Genomic DNA, 21,410 nt, shown 5'->3' on the forward strand with positions numbered 1-21,410 from the left:
TTTCATTTCATAAATATAAAAGTTCAAGTGAATTGACAATACTCAATAAATATTAGACTGATGGATACAAGCAACATGATCAAACATTAATTTCTTTTTAATTTTCAAAAAATAAATATAATAATTTTAAACCGTTCAATTACGAAATAAGTAAATTTTTCTAACCCCATATAGTCACTTCTTAGAAAGCATTTTAAAAATTAAAAAATACCTACTTGAAAGTATATAAAATCAGTCTACTTCATATTTATATACACCACTAAAGTCACTTCACCATCCCACTGCTAATATTACCCAATCAAAAAGAGAAATGGATTTTGTAAATCAGACATACCACAACTAATTTTTATTTGTTTGTTAAACCACTTTTTAAAAATTACATATAATAGCAAATCTATTAACTTCACAATGCTATTTTTTAAAGTGAACATTTTTCCTACCCTAATCTGCACCTTGAAGAACTTGAAGACTCTTTTAAATTTATTATGAAAATTTTAAAACATACACAAAAGTACAGAGATTATAATGAGCTCCCATATACCATGATCTAGCATCAGCAAATTTTGAATATCATTTTTTTCCTGAATGTCATTTTTACTTAACAACCTTTTTTCTTTTAAAGTAATACTAAAAAATATTTACATTTAAGTATAACTCACAAATGTCCATTACGGTGTTCTGGCCAATGATTAACTTGATGGGGAAAAAATGCTTTTAGAAATATTTTAATATATAATACAAATCAACATTACTGAAAAAATTTATAATTTCAAAGCTCACATAATCCTACCTATTTTATAATTAAACAACGAAGATGAAGAAAATGTAACACAAAATTAAGAAATACAGAAATTCTTTTTGATATTAATCCTCACCCAACGATACTTTTCCCATTGATTTTTAGAGAAAGTAGAAGGGAGGGAGGGAGGAGGAGAGAGAGGAAGAGAGGGAGAAGAGAAAGAGAAACACTGATGTGAGAGAGACACATCAATTGGTTGCCTCCCCCACATGCCCTAACCAGGGCTTGGATCGGATTGAACCTGCAACCCAGGTATGTGCCCTTGACCACGAATCAAACCTGAGACCCTTCAGTCTGCGGGCCAACACTCTAACCACTGAGCATACCAGCCAGGGTTAGAAATTTATTTTAAGACAACCAAAACATATTTCATTTTTTTATGAAAACATATTTAAAACATTAAAACTCTTACCTGCTTTTGTAACATAAAACCTACTGAAACCGTACATTTTGTCAGAAAATGAAGCCTTCAAGTTACTTCTCTAGTGTACCTGGGGTTTTCAGGCTGTCAAAGACATGTAGTTCCCTTATACCAAGCATGTCAAACTCACGGCCCACAGGCCACATGCAACCCAGCCAATATAACAGTATGTAAAAAATGTTTTAATAAAAATTTCATAACATAATTTTTACAGCATCCTGGTACACATAATTATTAATAACGAACTATAACGTTCGCTAATGACTGATTACTATTATTGTGTTGCATTCATTTTCCTTACACACCTTACGTGCAGATGCACCATTTCTCTCCACTAATACTAGCAGCGAATATTTTAGCAGCCTATTGCCACGTCATTAGTCTTGGACTGACTTGTTTGGTGTGCGCAACAGGAAATATTTCACCTTCGGAGAACAAGAAAAATAGGTTTATTTGTATTATGCTTATTAATTTATGCAGTTATTCAGTGTCTGGTAAATTAATGTTCAAGAAGAAATATTACTTTTTATTAAAATGTTCTATTATTTTATGTTAAAGATTACTCATTTACTTCAGCCCTTTATATTCAGCATGTCTCTATCAAAATAAACCTATGTTTCTATGAAAATTGAAGCTTTTGTTGTTTTGCGGCCCACATAAACTTAAACCTTGTTTATTTGGCCCGTCTTAGCCTTTGAGTTTAACATGTTTGCTTTACACACAAGAATACCAATATGTTAATTAGAACTGTCCCAACAATTAAATTTCAGCTATCAATTCAAAGACAATTCACAGACCATTCTACAAATCTTACAGGTCCAATTGTTCTTCTAAAGTTTACCAAAGTGAGGCAAACAGGTGAGAGTCATGCAATGTATTTATATAAACACTAGAGGCCCAGTGCACAAAATTCATGCACGGGTAAGGTCCCTATGCCTGGCTGGGGATCAGGACCGATCTGCAGGGCGACCAGCGGGGAGATCGGCGAGGACTGGGGGGCGGGGGACCCCCCACGGCTCTGCCCCCCGCCACCGCTGGTCAGGGCCTGTGGGCTGGGGGCAGCTACTGCATTGAGTGTCTGCCCCCTGGTGGTCAGTGCACATCATAGCAATCGATCATTCTGCTGTGCAGTTGATTTGCATATTAGGCTTTTATTATATAGGGTTACCAAATAAGCAGAAATTTATGTATACACAGGCTATGTTTGAATTAAAATTATGGCTGTTAATAAAGTTTGCTCCTGCTTGTGACTCTCCTAAGCCTCCCTGAACAAACTCCTCTTAAATTCCACTGTTACTTGAACCTCATATGGCATGCCTGGGCAAATTTGATGACTTGGATTTTGTTTTAGAAGCCAGGCTTACTGCCAAGTCTGCTGTGTCTACTCCCCTGACCCACCAGGACAGCTTTAGACAACACCTCCCTTATTTATGTTACTGCTGTGAGCAAACTACCGCTTACTATCAAATGAGGCTCCACTTACTCGGGTTTCCTCTTTCTCTTAAGAGTAATGCAGTTGCCGAAACCGGTTTGGCTCAGTGGATAGAGCGTCGGCTTGTGGACTGAAGGGTCCCAGGTTCGATTCCGGTCAAGGGCATGTACCTGGGTTGCGGGCACATCCCTAGTGGATGTGCAGGAGGCAGCTGATCGATGTTTCTCTCTCATCGATGTTTCTAACTATCTCTCTCCCTTCCTCTCTGTAAAAAATCAATAAAATATATTAAAAAAAAAAAAAAAAGAGTAATGCAGTTGACTTCACTGTATTATGACTTCCTCAATACCGCCTCTTATTTAAAATAAAACATTATCCGCCCTAGCCAGTTTGGCTCAGTGGACAGAGCGTGGCCTGCAGACTGAAGGGTCCCAGGTTCGATTCCGGTCAAGGGCATGTACCTCGATTGCAAGTTCCAGGGCGAGTGCAGGAGGCAACCAATCGATGTTTCTCTCACATCAATATTTCTCTCTTTCTCTCTCTCTAAAAATTAATGGGAAAAAATACCCTCGGGTGAGGATTAAAAAAAAAAAAAAAGATGTTGAAAAACAAACAGATAAATAATAAGATAAATATGTGGGCCGTAAAACACCACCATATTGAATGACCAACTCCTCAATAGTAAGAAGGAAAATAAAGGACACATTCAACTCATTATATGCTCTTAAAAGATTTCCATTTTATATAGCAGTATTTCATTGCTTTCTCTCAAGAAAAACAAATTCCACATTTTCTTAACAAAAATGTCTTTCTGATCACACTTCATTGAAAAAATAAACATAATCCCTAACTGGTCTGGCTCAGTGGATAGAGCATCGTCCTGCGGACTGAAGGGTCCCGGGTTTGATTCCCGTTAAGGGTACATGCCCAGGTTGCAGGCTTAATCCCCAGGAGGGAGTATGCAGGAGGCAACCAATCAATGATTCTCTCTCATCACTGATGTTTGTTTCTTTCTCTCTCTCTCTCTCTCTCTCTCTCTCCCTTCCTCTCTGAAATCAATAAAAAAAATTTAAAAAATAAAAATTCTTTTAAATTCAATAGTGACAGTTTATCATTGACTCAATCACCTAATACATACTCTCTCTGCATTCAAGTCTAAAGAAAAAGCTGACCTATAGTATGAAAGTACGGCTCAGCAGTAACCAAATCCTCCTGCACAGTACCTAATGCACTGTACGAACATACCATTAACTTCTATAGGAAACCATACAAGCAACTTCCTTTTTTCATACTGATTTAAATATCCAATTATACTTAGTATGGTTTGCAAATCAACCATCTTTACACCATACTGAGTCAGTAATGAAGTTATGAAAACATAAGAAAGTAGAAAAACATAATTAAAAGTGAATGACCATCAGTTCTTATATTTACACTAAGATATGAGAAAGGAGGCAAAATTGAAAATAACAGAATTAAGAGATTAAAATAAAAATGTCTATGATACATATTCCAACTTATCTAAGTAAGATTTAAATGACTGGCTCTCCAATATGTTTTCATTTAGTATAGGGAAAAACATCTAGGAAAGAGGAGGAGGTTAAAAATAACCTATCACCAGTTTTTTGTATGTATGTTTTTTAAAGAAATGTTAACTACCACCACTTAATGAGCACCACTAGACCAAAGACTGTGCCAAGAGCTTTAAATAGTACATTACCCCATTTAACACAAGATAAAGCAAAACTGTTGAGTAAACAATATCAATAAAAACTGAAAAATGAGAAAATAAATTTATCTAAGACAGTAGATTATAAAGAACACATGAATTAGATTTCCAAGCACTAAATGAAGTAAAACACTGCAGATTAAAGATTAGACAATGATCTAGGAATAACTCAACTTTGCATATGAAGAAGATGGATGTTAAAGTGCTATATGACAAAAGTACACATATCAAAAATACATCCTGTATCTAAGATATTTCTCCCCCTTTAAAAAGTGGCAGTAGATAGATACTACACACAATACACTAGAAAGTCGCCCTGACTGGTTTGGCTCAGTGGATAGAGCGTCGGCCTGCGGACTGAAGGGTCGCAGGTTCGATTCCGGTCAAGGGCATGTACCTCGGTTGCGGGCACATCCCCAGTAGAGGGTGTGCAAGAGGCAGCTGATCGATGTTTCTCTCTCATCGATGTTTCTAACTCTCTATTCCTCTCCCTTCCTCTCTGTAAAAAATCAATAAAAAATAAATAAAAAAAAAATACACTAGAAAGTCAATATTTAATAATGAACAAACCCTGAGAAGAAAACTTTGAATTTGAAAAGTAAAGATTTATATAACATCAAATTAACTTAGAGATATACAATCAGTATACTAAAGAAGAGCATCAGAAGATACCCTTTATAATGGCAAATAATGTTGATAAACTACATCAAACACTTGCCAATTTTAAATTCTCTATTATTGAGGTATATCTTCATTGTGAAGCTAGGTGTCTAGTAAAAGAAAGTTTAAACAAAATAGCTTGATTCATTTTTACATATATATATTTCTTTATTGATTTCAGAGAGGAAGGGAGAGGGAGAGAGAGCTAGAAACATCAATGATGAGAATCATTGATTCACTGCCTCCTGCACGCCCCCTACTGGGGATGGAGCCTGCAACCCAGGCATGTGCCCTTGACTGGAATCGAACCTGGGACCCTTCAGTCCGCAGGCTGATGCTCTATCCACTGAGCCATACCCGCTAGGGCAGCTTGGTTCATTTTTAACTGTAAAAATCAAAGCTAGGCCCGCCAGGCATAGCTCAGTGGATGAGTGTCGAACCATGAACCAGGAGGTCATGGTTTGATTCTTGGTCAGGGCACATACTGGGCTTGTAGGCTCATTCCCCAGTGTGGGGCATGCAAGAGGCAGCCAATCAATGATTCTCTCTCATCATTGATGTTTCTCTCTCTCTCTCCCTCTCCCTTTCCCTTCCTCTCTGAATAAAAAATATCGCAAAAAACTTTTACAAAATATCAAAGCTAGCACTGACTTCATAGTATAAAACAAATAAAAAGCTAAAGACTCTAAGGTCGTAAATTTTCTTTAATGGAAAAAATCTCAAAACATCTCAGTAAGCAAAAATCTTTAAAAGTCGGTCACAAAAATATCTGACATTATCAAGTATCAAACCATCTAATTTGTTCTTTAACAAGTACATTCTTAGGATATTTCTTAGGACATTCATTAAATTCAGCCCTTATGACTTGTTTCAGTCTCCAACCTCTACCCCCCTCCCCAAATATTTTTCAAAAATCTCCTAAATGGAAATTAGATGTGATACAAGTAATCTCAAATCTTTAGAGATGGAAAACCTGCAGCCCAAAATTACCAAGATCTGCTGCCTTATGGATCTGACCAATAAAAACCAAAGAACTGAAACAAGTCTCATCAACATCCTCTACCACACAAAAAAGTGAGCACTGACTCAAAACTTAAGTATTTATTAATTAATTCAACAAATATTGTGTGTCTACTGTGTTCAAAGCACGATACTAGGCACTGGTAATACAAGTACCAACAAGATCTAGACAATACCTGTGCCCTCATGGAACTTCCATTCTAATGAGGAAGAGAATCCAAAAATAAGTAAAAACACTGATATAACCCAATAGTGATCTGAATTCTACCAAGCAATTTTATTCTCATGGCCCATTTTACTGCATATTATGATCTTAAAACCATGTCAGTCAATCCGCTTAGTTTCTTCAAACTACACTCGTAATTATGCTTATTAAAATGAAAATTAATTTTGTGACTCAATAATTTTGAAACCTTAGCTCTGAATATATAATATACAATATACCCTTCTCAAGAGAATTTAAAAATTAGCTGCCAGGTATTCATAGCAGCACTATTCAACATCAATGGGTGAATGTATAAACAAATTGGGGGATATATACAATAGAATGTTATTCAGCCATAGAAAGGAATGCAATACAACATGGTTGAACCACAAAAACATTATAAGTGAAAGAAGCCAGACACAAAAAGTCACATATGTATGATTCCATTTATATGAAATATCCAGAAGAGGTCAATCCACACAGACAGATCCCTCCCAGATTAGGGACTGGGTTACCAGGAACTGGGAGAGGGTCAGGGAGAATGAGGAACAACTATTTAATGGGTTCAGGGTTTCCTTTTTGGGGTGATGAAAATATTTTGGAACTAGCCTGGCGGGTGTGACTCAGTGGTTGAGCATCACCAGGAGATCATGGTTCAATCCCTGGTCAAGGCACATGCCTAGGTTGCCAGCTGGATCCCCAGTAGGGGTGTGCAGGAGGCAGCCACTGATGATTCTCTCTCATCATTGATGTTTCTATCTCTATCTCCCTCTCCCTTCCTCTCTCTGAAATATATATATATATATATATATATATATATATATATATATACACACACACACACACACACACATATATATATATGAACTAGAGGTAGTAATTGCACAACATTGTGAATGTATTGCCACTGAATCATTAACTTTAAAATGGTTTATGTCATGTGCATTTTGCCTTAATTAAAAAAACTTTTAAAAAGTAGCTACTAGATTATTTTAAATTGAACTTTTTTTGTCACAAATAAAATTGCTCAAATTTAACTTTAGAAATTTTAGTTATAAATCAAGTTTCAAACCTTAACTCCTTCTAAGACCCATATTAATATCAAAATGATCATGTGGGCTTTTTGGGCAAAAATAAAGAAATAAAAATCATTTTTTGGTCCTGGCCTGTGTGGCTGTTTTTTTTGGGCATCGTCCCATGCACCAAAAGGCTGTCAGTCCAATTCCTGGTCAGGGCACATGCCCAGGTTTCAGGCTCGATCTCCAGTAGAGCACCTGCAGGAGACGAGGTACCCCATCAATGTTTCAATCTCACACTGATGTGCTTCTCTCTCTCTCTCTCCCTCCCTCTCTCTCTCTCTCTACAATTCAGTTTTTAAAAATCTTTTTAAAATCATTTCTTTTTTTAAAAAAATATATTTTATTGATTTTTTTACAGAGAGGAAGGGAGAGGAATAGAGAGTTAGAAACATCAATCAGCTGCCTCCTGCACACTCCCCACTGGGTGTGCCCGCAACCAAGGTACATGCCCTTGACTGGAATCGAACCTGGGACCCTTGAGTCCGCAGGCTGACGCTCTATCCACTGAGCCAAACCAGTCAGGGCTAAAATCATTTCTTAAAAAGCTGTTTTGCCTGGCCGGCATGGCTCAGTAGTTGAGCATCACCTATGAACGAGGAAGTCATGGTTCAACTCCCTGTCAGGCACATGCCCAGGTTGTGGACTCAATCCCCAGTGTGGGGTGTGCAGGAGGCAGGCAATCAATGATTCTCTCTCATCAATGATGTTTCTCTCTCTCTCCCTCTCTCTTCCTCTCTGAAATCAATAAAAAATATATTTTCTAAAAAAGCTGTTTTGATGGGTTTTGAATGTTATGCAGTATTTTGGATGTACATAAAATTCCTATTTACATGATGATACTCCTTTGTTTCATTAATATTTATTTATTTATTTATTTGGGGGGTGGTGCTGAGTAGAGAAGACCTTAGAAATAGACCCTGAGCTGATCAATCCTGGTAACTGCAAATAAACTCAGCTTTGTGACTTGTCTATATCCCAATACCCCAGCTGACTCTGGGCTGCCTGCCTTTGTTTGCTGTTTAACCTAGACCCCAACCTGGTTAACATCTTTACTGATCATATATTTGGTATATAAATATTTGGCAAATGATGTGCTCTAATGAAGTTTGTGCCCATTAAGTTTGCTGACATCACCAACTGTTTACCTTCTTTTCAATGACAATACTCAAGGTAGTTTTTATTTTGTCAAATCTCAATAATCTAGGTACAACTCAATGCCGCCATCTCCAGAAATACAACTCTCTCCTTTTCTACCTCTATGATACCAGAACCACCATTCAGTCTGCCTGTGGCTCAGCAGCAGAGTTATTTGGGTCTGTGCCCCCTCAGCCCCATTTCCCACGCTCCTGGAGGGGCGTCAGTCCTTTCTGCGCCTATCACAACACTACAGAGTATCTAACAGCACCTTCCACAGAATCGGTGCTCAAGTGATGTCAGTGGGATTGAAATGAACTATTGTAAATTATTTATTATGTTGAAAAGACATCTAACGTGTAGAGACTAAAAGGATTAAAAAAAAAAAATACAGCCCAGAGAATCCTTATGACTCACATTCAAATATGTTTTTTCAATGCAACTCTACAGAACATTATTGAGCATCAATATGAACGTGAGGTAAGTCACCTAATACCCGTAAAGAATAAATAGGGATTAGTCTTAATCCACCTCCCCCTTTAAAGTTCGCCTTACGTATGTAATAGGGAAAGTGAACTTAATGAACCACCGTATTTAAAACCAGGTCACCGGAGAGCTCTAGGTCCCCAGCCATCCTGTTTCTATTTCCTGACGGGTCTGACCTCCATGTATTACTGTGCCCAGCCTTCCCAGCTCACCATCTCCTTTAAACCATCTTCTGAGGTGAACTTTTCCTTAAAATAAAACTGACTTCCAGAACTTTCAACAATTATGAACAAAGCACCCCACTTTCTCCTCATCTTCCGAAACACTTTGCTTAAGAAAAAAAAAACAAAAACACCACACCTAGTTTTCACAAAGTCCCGTTACAAGTTACACCTCGAAGTAAAAGTGGACCATAAACTTGCACAAGTGGAACTTAACACGAGAGCATTCCTCTCCCGGCAAAAGCAGACTTCACGACGTGTGCACGCATTTCAGAGAGCTCCTAACGCTCCAAGAGTGCGCATCTTTCAAATAAAGATGTGTACAGACTCGGAAGAGATGAAAAACCAAGTGCGCTTACACTTCACAGGGGCCACATTCTCTCCGCACCACGCGACGCCAGAAGCCCCTGGGGCAGGGCCCCCGACCCTCGGCCTCCGAACCCCCCAGGAGTCCGACTGGCCCCCGGCGTCCCGCAGTTGAGTTCTCCGCTCGCTCGTTCGCTACGAGCCAAGCCCGCGCCACTTCCACGTCGCTGCGACCCGCACGCCTCCTCGGCGATTTAAATCCGCTCTTCACTCACCACACGCACGCAGACACGGTGTCACCAGACACCGGACGAGCAAAGGACCAGGGAGAGGGTGAGCTCGTGCGAGCAAGAAGAGGAACGGACGCTCCTCCGTCCCGCCCGGCCCGGCACCCACCTGCAGGCCGCGAGCCCGGAGGCGGCGGCGCCGGCGCCCCTTCCTCGCCAAAGACGAGTTTGAAGTCGAGCTCGTCGTGGGCGCCACAGTTTGCAGTAGTCATCGGCGTGGCCCAGGGTGCTGTGGCTCCTCAGGCGGCGGCAGCGACGGGGGCAGCTACAGCGGCGACAGCTCCTCAGCGCCGCTTCATGCCGGGTCGCGCCAGCCAGAAGGTAGCGGCTCCGCGACAAACTTTCCGGGCGGGGACCGCGACGCCGAGCGTTCCGTTCCGAACTTTAGAGCTGGCTGCGAGCCGAACTGCACCAGGAGCTGCCGCCACTGCCAGCCTAAGCCGCCACAGTCGCCGTAGCCGACATTCCCCGCCCTGCAACAGCCGCCACCGCCGCCGCCGGCGCGCTCCCGCGCCGAGCCGCGCGCCCGACCCCGCCCCCTACCGCGCACTCGTCTGACCGGGCCGCCTATAGGCCACTGGGGCCTCGGGCTAACCCGACGGCCCCGCCCTTTCACCCGCCTACTGCGTGACCTCGTCTCCCGGAGAAGGAAGTCACGTGATTACGGAGCGCTGAATAGCCCCGCTACTTCTTGGGAATTGTAGTTTGGCCTCTATTCCCGTCCCAACTTCTGAGCCAGGCCCGCGCACCGGCTGTGAAGTCAACAGCCCTCTCTAATTGAGGAGCCCACCGGCCAATCGGAGGCAATCCCTTTCCTTATTGGGCGGAGCTCACGTCGAGGAAGGGGCCCCGGAGCCCTGAGGTTACGGGTTCGGCGACGAGCTGCTGCAGTATTGCTCTGCTTGACTGGGTTTGGGAAAGGTATCAGGGCCCCAGAGGGTTACGTGGACACCACTCAAACCTTCAATCTTCTCAACCCACCCCACGCCTCCTGGCGAGGGCTCCAGAAGGCGGGGACCAGACCGAGCCTGGGCGGGGCGAAGCCGGAGACCTGGGCTGCGCCCCCAGTCCTGAGTCGGAGCTTCGCGTCGCTGTAGGCCCACCCCTACTGGGTGGGTCCCGCGCTTCCTAGGCTGCGCCTTTGTCTGCCCCCATGAGCCGGCCTGGCAGCTGCTCCCTCGAGCACAATCGGCGGTGCGTTCGAGGCCTCGGCGCGGCCTGATGGGCAAAGTCTGTCCCCTGCTGGAAGTTGGGGAGCCCTTCGTGAACTGGCGACACTCGTGGACTAGTGACCTCTGCGTCCCAGTGCACATGAAAGCGGGAGGGATCGTGCTGCTAGTGGGGAAGTGACACTGTGTTAAAGAACCGTTTGCTCTTTGGCTCCTCCCCAGCAAGCTAGTCTTCCTTCCCCTGAGACAATCCAAGACGCCTCCTCCTGGGGCCTGGGATGGAGGCAGTGCCCGGGGACGCTGAGCCTGGCTTGTTTACTTACAGCTGCTCCGAGGCCCAGGATGGACGCGGAGCTGGGAGAGCGGAGGTGGCCAACTCCACTAGCTCCAGGTCCACCGCCCGTAGCATCCGTACAAGCGCGTGTTGCAGAGGGACCCAGGGGGGGACGCAGAGATGAATTAGTGTCCTTTCAGGGGTGAGGGAGAGGCCAGCAAATCTATAATCACTGTAGAGATCAGAACTGTGCCAAGAGCTCAGAGGTTCATAATCCCGTTGGCTACCAATTCTCCACCAGGGCTTAGAATGAACTGGAGAGAGGGACAAGAGGTGAGGAAGATAGTTCCAGGCAGGGACTAATTTCCAGTCTTGGAGACCAAAAGTAACTGCAGTGAGTCCTGACCAGAGTGCTCAGAGGTTAGAGCATCAGCCCGAAGGGTTTTGGGTTCGACTCCCAGTCCATGGCAAGTACTTGGGTTGCAGGTTCAATCCTGGCCCAGGTTGGGGCATGCAGGAGGCAACCAATTGATGTCTCTGTCTCACCATCCCCCCACCACGACCACCACCACCACCACCTCCCTCCCACTCTCTTTAGAAATCAATGGGAAAAATATCCTTGGGTGAGGATTAACCAAAAAAAATATATAAGAAAAAAAATGTAACTGCAGTGAGAAGACTTGAGTGTTGCAGGTCACTGCAGGACATCTGAACTTCATGCTGAGGGCAGTAGGGAGCCACAGAAGGGTTTGGAGCAGGGTACTTCCATGTTCAGGATTCTGAATGAATCACTGGATTAAACTGAAAGTGGGGGAGTTTGGAGGCAGGAGAGAATAACAGTCGTCAAGGAGAGGGAGCAAATGGCATTAAGTGGGTGTAACATCCTCCCGATAAGCTGTCCTGATTTCAAAGGATCTCCAACCCTGAGGAACTGAGTGTAAAACTTAGAGGCCAAAAGCCACACTAACTTTTCAAAGCCTTCTGCCCCAGGCAGATAGATAGGTGGCTGGCCTGCCAATTAGTACCACCTGTAATACGACCCTGGTATAGTAAAAAGCCCCAGGAGGTTGTCTAACTTACCTCCCTCTCCCCATAAAAAAAAAAAAATGCAATTTCAGGATGTGTCCCCTGCCCCCTCACACATACCTCCCAGGTTATCATCTGGATGGTGAAAATAGACCTTTATCTAGCCTCTCTGTCCTCCAGACATGATTTTACCTGAAACAATGACTCAGCCAGCCAGGCCAGGGGAAAGGCAAGAGGGAGACTGAGCCTGTCAGCCCCACCGGCAGGAAAGGACCACAGAAGCTGTAGATGGCTTGAAAAATTCACCGATCCATCAAATGCTGGGTGATGCAGCTGTGTTCTCAGCCACTGCACCTGGAGACAAACTTAGGAATCAGGTCTTGGGGAAGATTTCTGGTCTGGAGGAAACTAAGAACCCTGCCATGCAGTGATGAGAGCTGGGCAGTAGGCAGAAACTTCAGGAAGAATGTCACTTTTGTAAGAAAGGCAGCAATGGCTGGAAGCTCTGCAGGCTGTGACAGAGCCCCGCTACCACATACACACACCAATACACGAACTCTCGCCACCCCTTTTCCTCAGTTAGGGCCAGGACCTCCCGGATGAGCTCTTCCTCGGGCCAGCTCCAAAACTCTCTGAGATGGCAGGAGGCCATCTGACTCACCTCCAGCCTCCTGAGAGCCCTGTGAAAGCAGGAAGCTAAGGGACCGGTGCAGTAGACAGAACCCTAGTCTGGGCTAGTTGTGGGTCCCTTCATGCCTTCTCTCCCTCCTCTGTGAAGGCCAGCCAGGCCTGAGATTTAGGTAAGGCCATCTATTTCATCAGTTGCTACAGGCCTGGCTCTGAGTCCCCTTTGCTGAAGGCTCTCCTGTGGCCTCTGAGCCATGAGATGATACAGCTTAGTCCAGTCTAGACCCCTATGTTCCACATTAGAGGGAACAGAAGCCTTGGAGGAAAGTCAGAGTTTGGAAAACTTTCTCCATTCCACACATCCCCTCCCCCCAAACTCTTGTTCGATACTTTTTTTTAAAATATATTTTTTCTTGATTTCAGAGAGGGAGAGGGAGAGATAGAAACATCAATGATGAGAATCATCGATCAGCTGTCTCCTGCACACCCGCTACTCGGGATTGAGCCTGCAACCCAGACATGTGACCTTGACCAGACTCGAACTTGGGACCCTTTAGTCCACAGGCTGATGCTCTATCCACTGAGCCAAACCAGCTGGGGCTGATCCGTCTTCTGTGCCTGTTCGCCACCCCATGACAAGGCTGGCCATCCGAGACACGAGGACTGCCCTTGAGCAGCTCTAGTCTACAACTAAAGAAAGTTAGTTGCTGAAGTCAGCACAGGGTGCTGAGAAGACAGGGTCAGCACTTTGTCCTCAAATGCTAGGCTAAGGAGTTTGGACTTGATCCAGAGGGCAGTGAAGAGCCATGGAAGACTTCTGAGCAAGAGGGACACCTGGAAGGAACTACGTGCAGGACTGCAGGGGTAAGAGGTTCCCCAATCATCTGCACAAAGTCCAGTCTTCTTGCTGTGGTCTTTGGAAGACCTGCCACCCTCTCTAGCCTTACTCATCCCTCCCTCTCATGTTCTTAGCAAAATCATCTGTCCCAAAATGTGATGAGCGAGGAGGAAGTCCTCAATCAAGACGGCTGGAATGGATGGGTAAGTATTGTGGCCACTAGCCCAGAGAGGGGTTTGGGTGTCTAAGCGGCCTTAGTTTAAGGCGGGCATGGTGAGAACAGTGGCTGGAGCTTTCAGACCTGACTGGGCCCTCCACTCAGTCCCAGATCTTAGGCACGTCACTCTGAGACCAGGTGGGCCTCACTGAGGTATGCTAAAGTGAGACCATTTGTGGGCAAACATATTTAACCAAGATCTTTGTCAGACATCCTTAGACATGGAACATGTACCAGCCCCTACCTACCTGCTCCCCTGAGAATCACCCTCTCCCCAGTACTTCTCCTGGGCCCTCAAAGTCTCCACGCTCCAGCCTCTATCTTAGTAGCTGACCTCTATCCCTGCCTCTCCTTCTCTATAGCCCAAAAATGAATCTGACCCCACCAGAGAAGGGATTTCCCCAGGAAACCACAGTGGTGGGCAGAGAGGCTGGAGAACAAAGCCCAACCCTACTGGGGAAGTGAATCTTTAGACTGAGGACCTGGCCCACAAGGGTCCTCCTATTAGCTCTGACTGGCTCAGGATACCTGGGGGTTGGGGGAAAGTCCTTTGGGGCTTCACTGTCTGCCCTATTCCAGTCAGGGTATAAGGAAAAGCGAATGGAGCACTTTTACGAAGACAGTTTTTGTATAAGAAAAATCAGAAATTGTACCTAAAGCTTGATGGCCGAGACCAGACTAAGCCTCAGTCGCTCTCCTGGGTGGGGTCTCTTTTCTGGGAGCACTGGTTTGGGCAGTTGGTTAGGGCAGGTTCATCACAGTGAACCCATTAGCCACGTAGTGCCCTATCACAGGGTAGCCTATTTACCCTCCAGCCAGCCTCAAGCAGGCAGAGAACAGCTGATTCCACTCTGAGAGGAGGGCCCTTGGCCCCAGAGAGGACTTGCCCACCATCAGAAAGCCATGGACTCTGGAGGCGTAGTGTGGTAGTGCGGTATCCTTATCTGTACACAGAAGAGCAATGCGGGTGCAGGGAGAGGCAGCCCCAGGACTGAGACAGAGGCTTCACCCGCCCAACCCCTGACTCAGGCTGGAAGGGTCAGGGGCTGCTGGCTGGCACAGGGACCTGACCCTGAGGAGACGGGAGGAGCATCACCTTGGCCCAAAGGGGAATCCCCCTTCCCACAGAGCTTGGAAAGGGGGAGGAGAAGCAGCGTGTTTACAGCTGAGGAAGCAGGAGTGGCACTGGGCAGGGACCTTTGGTCAGAAGGCCCCTCCCAGTAAGCGTGGGTGGCCTCACAAGGAGTTGAGTTGTGGTAGCCGTTTGTTTGCTTCTCACTGCCAGGAGGAAATTAAAGAGAATCTGCCACTTCCTTCCGGCCCAAACGGGATGGTGGGGGCGGAGGGCGGGGCAGTGGCGTGGGCGGGCAATCACAAGGGCCCAAAATTGTTGTCCTCAGCAGTCTCCAGTATCCTCTGCCCAGAGCAGGCACCTCATAGGTGTGAGCTCCAGACCCAGCATTCCCAATGTGCCTGAGCAGGTCCAGATAACCCTGACCGTTCCCACCGTCCGTATCTTCTTTCTTCAGGAAAGCCAACTGATGGCCATGGCCTCAGGTTTACCACCAGTAGAATGAATGGGCTTCTTGGGCCTTGCCTTCCTGGTTCAGTTCAAGTCCATTGAGCACTAAAGGTGATTACCCTGCCCCCCACCTCCACCCAGACTCATACTTTTTAGGACGCTCCAGCTCTTCAGAGGGTGGAAGTAGAATAATTATGCCATCTCATCCATTAGTCTGTGTGTGAAAATGCCCAAGGCTGAAGCAGCCAGCCATGGGGAAGGGGAGAGGGTGTCTTTATTGCACTGTACCAATGTCAGGGTAGGGAGGTGCCACCTGAAAAAGCCCCTGTTTTTAAAGAAAATACTGAGACCACTGGGAACTTGGCCCTGCTACTCAGATCTACCAGGAGAGATGGGTACACTGGGCGCACCTTGGCCCATATTCCAGACTGGTGGCCCAGGCTAACCCCTTAACATCTGTCAGGCAGGGGCAGCAAATTGTCCAATAGCATCTGGTTCATGCTCTGCACCCACAGTCATCTTGGGGCCAGGCTCACTGACCAGGGCTGAGACAGTGATCACCAGCCTTCCAGGGGGCTCTCTTTCCCACTTCCCAAGGTTACCAGGGGCTTCTTGCACAGCTCCCCAGGCATTGCTGGCTCCTGAGCTCTGGGGCCCCCAGGGTCTTGGTCAGATGCCTCCCTCTTACGCTTGTGCAAAGGGAGGCTCTCTTCACTCAGTCGACCCTCAGGGAGGCCCTGGCTCCGCAGACAGACGATAGCTGCAGCCTGCTCCGCCAGTTTCTTGGACTTGTCCCTGGGCAGATGAGGCATGGGGCATTAGGGCAGGTAGGCAGGCACACTGGTGGCAGGATTAGAGGCTGGGAGGCCTTACTCTCAATACCCTTGTCACAGATTCTGACTGAACTGAGGAAGGGGTCATAACCCAGGGATGCCACTATCCAGGTAAACCATCCCCCCCAAACTTCCAGGCCAATGCTACAAGCAGGCCCTCCACCCCAAGCCTCATGCCCACTGATGGGGAAACTCACCACAAGGTGGACTGATACTTTTGCTCAGCCACAGTGACAACAGAGCAGAAGAGGCGATCCAGGGGGCGTTGAACCTGGTGCAAAGAGAGCAAAGGAAACAAGGATGGCTGCATGAGGACAACAGGAACAGCCCTGGAGGCCCCCCTGCAAGGTCACGCCGAAGGCAGAGAAAAGGAAGTCCTTCCCACCTCAGTCACATGAAAGCTACGTGTTCCACATGCTCCTCCCCAGCAGAAGTGTGTGGTGCGCCTTCCAGGGAAGAAAGATGGACGCACAGACAATGACACCACAGCGTGTCAGGAGTTCTCTCGTGAACCTAAGCAAAGGGCCGTCAGGGCCCTTAGCTGTGCGTGACTATGGAGTCTCCTCCTCCTGACATCTGGATGGGTCAGGTCTCCAAAATAAGTAGTTCACCAGATGGCAAAGGGGTAAGAGGAGACAAGGACTGGGGCAAAGAAGATCCACCTGGCAGAGACCAGGTGATGTGGCAGGAGAGCTGAGTGGCAGGGGTGCAGCCGGGGGAGGGGGGAGTTCTCATGCTCTGAGCTGCTGAGGACTTGAGCAAGGGAACCAGAGCTCAGATTTGCTTTAGAAATGTTACTCTGGCAGAGGAGGACACACGGTCCAGAAGGGACAAGCCTGGAGGTCAGAAGGCCAGTCCAGAAGAGACAGAGCCACCTAAACAAGATAGCTATAGGGACCAAAGGAATTGAACCAATACTGTCTCCAAATTTTCACCAAACGGCCCCATGTCTGGGGCCCAATTCTGTGCCCCATTAGCTGAGGCCTGGTCCAAAAACGTGTCTAACTTTCAGGTTTGAGCATCCTTCCTAAGCCAACTGGCCATTTCCAGAGACATCTCCCCTCCCTCAGCAACACCACTGGACTAGCCCAGGCAGCCCTTTACTTAAGTCTCTAGTTCAGTTTTATGAGAGAAGCAAGAATTAGATAACAGGCCCACTGTCAAACGGGAAGGCACTATCAGTGACTGGCCCAACCACCAGTAACCACTCTGCGCCTACAGAGGGCAAAGCCAGGCTCCAGCCAAGCAGCCTGGAGTCCAGGGTACAAGCTGTAGGTGTACTGGGGGTGATGGCATGGGAATGCTGTGGGAATGCTGTAGGGCTAGATGCAGGGCAGGCCACAGCCAGGAACTCACCGTTTCATATACGGGTTGCGCCAACTTCTCCCTCCGGCACCATTCCAGCAGGCACATCTTGGGGGTGATCTGGGGTGAATATGCTCTCCTGAGGAAAGGAGGGGACGTAGTCAGGGCCCACCCACTATCACCAACTCATTTCTTGGCAGGGGCACTATTCAGTTCCCGGTAGGAGCTACAGGAATGGAGACATCGAGCTGCTGCCTTTAAGATTCCTGGATCACCTACCTTTGTGGCCTGGTGGTTGAGCATGAACCTATCAACCAGGAGGTCATGGCTGGATTCCCGGTCAGGGCACATGCCCAGGTTGCGGGCTCGATCCCCAGCGGGGGCTGTGCAGGAGGCAGCCGATCAATGATTCTCTCACCATTGATGTTTCTCTCTCCCCCTCTCCCTTCCTCTCTGAAATCAATACAAATATATTTTTAAAAAATAAGACTCCTGTACCTATTCCCCTGACCATCCATTTCTGTTCCACCAGCAATTTGGAGCCTGCATTCTGCCTAAAGGGAAGATGGGCTTCAGCATGCTTAGGGAATTGAGGTGGGAAGTGAACTCCCAGCCCTCTGAGCTCCAGCCTGGAAAATAGCCTTTGACGGCCAAGAAGGAAGGTCCGGTTTGCCTCTCAAGACAAGATCTGGGGGGAGTGGGTAGGGGTGGGGAACGCAGGTGGCCATACAAAGGTCTCAGGAATCTAGCTTAGTACACCCTAATTATGTCTGCTAAGTGTCAAAATGACCCACTGCTGCTTATCCACAGTGGACTCTGGTTTCAGAGTCAGTCTGCACCACGGTCCAACTTCCTAGCAGGAGCTCTCCATGGATGTGACTGCCCAACAGCTGTCCCTACACGCCTCCTCCCAAGCCGTTGCCAGACAAAACTAGCTCCTGGCCTGGGCCTGGAAATCCGAGAAAGGCTTGGATACCAGACTGCAGAGGACAAGGATGAGGGACCCAATCAAAGCTGAGTCACAGTCTGAGGCAGTAATTGGCCTGAAGCTACATCTGCCTAGAGAGGATGCCCTAGGGCTGGTGAGGGGCAGTGGGTATGAGCAGGACTTGCCTGATAAAGACAAGGGTCCCTCTGCTATTGGAGAGCTCCTTGTAGGCAGCTAGTTCCTCGGGGCTAGGGAAAAGCACAGACTTTCAGAAACAGAAGGAGAGAAGTCCTCTCACCCGAGAGGTGGGGAGTGGGTCAGGGAAAAGGTGGAGTCCAGTGGCCCTTGGGACAACAAGCACAACCTTGACAGCACTGCCTGGGCTTTCAGGGACTATCTTCTCCAAAGCACCTTCGTTGGGTGGCTAAAAATTGAGAACAAGTATCCAAACCAAAGAGAGCGGTGGTCCCCAAACTTGTCGCTAACCATGTACAACAGCCAGCTTGCCAGCCCAGGGAAGCCCAGAGGCACTGGCCCAGGCCTAAGCTTAGGTCAGCTGGAGACCTACCGGTCAAACTTGACAGCCATCTTAATGACACCGGAGGTATCTTCAGCTGGCTCCTCCGCCTCCTCTGGGGTCCTGGCCAGGAACTCGGCCCGCCGGGAGTCCAGTTCTCGTGTGGTCTCCTCATAGAAGGCACCAAGGCCAAAGGCCTCACTATATAAAGACAAGTCAAGCGGGGCAAACCCCTTAGTCGAGGCAGCATTCAGGGAACTAGTGCAGGAACCAGGGCCCCACCACTGAGAAATGCCACTCCATATCCACCAAAACACCTCCAGGACCTGGCCATCAGAAGACACCTGCTACCCACCCCTGGGGTCAGTCTGCACTGGTGGATGGGCAGTGAATGTGGACCCCTGAGGGTGGCCACTGGAGCTTTGTACCACTTTGTAGGCAGGGCTGGGTGGGAAAGTTTGTTAAGGTCACCTCCATCATCTGAGCCCAGCCTCTCTTCCCAGGAAGAGCATCCAGGCAGGTCTCCCCAGCCTGCAGTGACTAAGCTGACCTACACAGATCAAGCGCCAGAGGCAGGCAGAGCCTCATCTTCATGTGTGCCCACAGGAGGAAGAAACGGAGGCCTGGCCACTGAGTGGTTCCCCACTTCCTGCCCCGGCCACAAGCAGTTAGGCCTCACCTAAACTGAGGTACCACCCAGAGCAACAGTTACTCTTGAAAAGTATAGTCTTGAGGTCACAAGACGCCTGGGTCAAGCTGGTTAAGTTAGGTGGCACAGGGACAGAACCAACACCACCAGCCCAGGATGTGGAGGGTTTGGGCAAGGCTTATTCTTCCAGGAAGCATCGTAAGGACAGGTGGACACTCACAGAGATGGCTGTCTGGGGGTGAGAGTGGTTCAGAAAGGCTTCTCTGAAGGAGGCAGGGTACAGACAGCCAACATGAGGGGGAGAAAGCATTCAGGTAGAAGAGCCAGTACGAGCAAAGGTGTGGAGGTGGGAAGAGGAAATAGGGAGTTGTGGGAGCAGACACTAGGTCAGGCTGTGAGGGCCCCAAATGTCAACCACCTGAGCAGAGGAGCAAGGGGTAGTCTCTCAAACGGCAGAGTGATGGAGCGTGGGCGCAGGCTCAGGACGGGGCTCCATTCTGCACCCCCAACTCTCCTGGTAACTGGACTTGGTGGCATTGCATGTGATTATAGACCTGTTACCAGGAAAGCCCCTTCCTCCCCAGGAATTCCCAAGCCCAGCCCCCGCATTCCTCCATCCTACTAGTGCCCTGGTATCCGAAACATTGCTGCCGAGACCAGCCCAGGCACGTAAAGTTCCAAAGCTTTGACAGTATCCCCTTCTGTGCGGCAAAGCTGTAGCACAACCCCACTCCTGCACATCTGTCTCCAAAAGCGGTGTCCCTGGCTCCCTGGTAGTCAGCTTAGCGCTCAGGGTCAAGCCTGGGCAATGCCTGCAAGGACAGATGGACAGCCCGTTGCCCCTCTCACCAAATTTCCCGGGAAGACTGGGCGGCATGGAGCAACTTTCCCTGGGGTGACTCCAGCTGTTCTCGCAGCATCTGGCACAAGCAGTGCTTGGTGTTGGTGTAGTGATTGTCATACTGCACGGCCTGGAAGAAGAACCAACATGAGCCCACCTGCTGCCCCCGAGGCGGAAGTGTGCTTGCAGACAAGGGAGTGGGACCTCATAAGAGCCACCTCCATCCTGGCCATCTAACCTTCCAGTTAATGCTACAAAGCCCAAGGGTCACAGCCAAAGCCCCCAATCAGGAGCACTCCCTACTGGACAGCCTGCCTGAGGTCCAGATGTGCAGGGAGTCCCTCTTGCTTCAGCCACCATAGTTAACCATAGAGGACATGCTGCCAGGCATCATCTAGGACAGGGTGGAAGAACAAGACAAATTCTGGTGTGGCAGGAAGAGCCCAGGACAGGGTGGGATTCTTCTATTCCTTATAACCATGGTAAGTACCTTCCCTGCCCATATCTTAAATGGCCTGTCTCCAATTTCCTCTGCATGAGTAAAGTACAACACCATCTACTCAGCATGTGCACGTGTGTTACTTGTCACTTCACTGAGCTATACAAGCATGAGGTGCAGCTGTTAGCGCTACTTCACAAACTGGTACGTGCAGGGTCTGGGAGATAGGACAACTGACTGCCCAGGATACCAGTAGAAGCCTGCCTCGCTGGGGCAGGCCAGAGAGCGTGCGTGGAGGGTGCCCCAGTCCTCCAGAACCCCCTCAACTCCTTGCCCCCTACGCTCTTCTAATAGGCCTATGTCTTCAGTGCCATGACTTGCTCAGGACAAAGCAGGGCTATGTGGGTAAGCCCCAGCCGGCCTTGAGTCAGCTTACTTGGGACAGA

General features: G+C 47.6%; 2 protein-coding genes and 1 long non-coding RNA gene across 14 annotated transcripts in view; 1 reads left to right on the top strand and 2 right to left on the bottom strand.

Moving 5' to 3' along the window:
• The window catches only part of NFATC3 (nuclear factor of activated T cells 3), a 97,610-nt gene extending 87,374 nt beyond the window's left edge, over positions 1-10,236 (bottom strand). For all 3 annotated transcript variants that reach the window (XM_070397899.1, XM_070397900.1, XM_070397902.1), the window contains exon 1: positions 9,889-10,236. In XM_070397899.1, the coding sequence (XP_070254000.1) occupies positions 9,889-9,991 (103 nt within the window). In that variant the 5' untranslated portion in view covers positions 9,992-10,236. The remainder of the gene's footprint in view (positions 1-9,888) is intronic.
• A 721-nt stretch (positions 10,237-10,957) lies between these two features.
• Positions 10,958-18,070, top strand: LOC138997240 (uncharacterized). Its single transcript, XR_011468926.1, has 3 exons — positions 10,958-13,739; positions 13,848-13,916; positions 17,791-18,070. It is a non-coding gene; the product is annotated as an uncharacterized lncRNA (long non-coding RNA).
• DUS2 (dihydrouridine synthase 2) overlaps positions 15,666-21,410 on the bottom strand; it is a 32,574-nt gene continuing 26,829 nt past the window's right edge. For 6 of the 10 annotated variants that reach the window (XM_070398788.1, XM_070398787.1, XM_070398786.1 and 3 more), the window contains 5 exons: positions 20,534-20,655; positions 19,087-19,236; positions 17,642-17,729; positions 16,483-16,556; positions 15,666-16,247 (listed from right to left, as the gene is read on the bottom strand). In XM_070398788.1, the coding sequence (XP_070254889.1) occupies positions 16,010-16,247; positions 16,483-16,556; positions 17,642-17,729; positions 19,087-19,236; positions 20,534-20,655 (672 nt within the window). In that variant the 3' untranslated portion in view covers positions 15,666-16,009. The other 4 variants (XR_011468925.1, XR_011468924.1, XM_070398793.1 and 1 more) reach the window with 4 other exon arrangements.

Source organism: Myotis yumanensis, unplaced genomic scaffold (assembly GCF_028538775.1).
Source record: "Myotis yumanensis isolate MYYU_CA2020_CCGP unplaced genomic scaffold, mMyoYum1.0.hap1 SCAF_18, whole genome shotgun sequence".
Taxonomy (NCBI): domain Eukaryota; kingdom Metazoa; phylum Chordata; class Mammalia; order Chiroptera; family Vespertilionidae; genus Myotis; species Myotis yumanensis.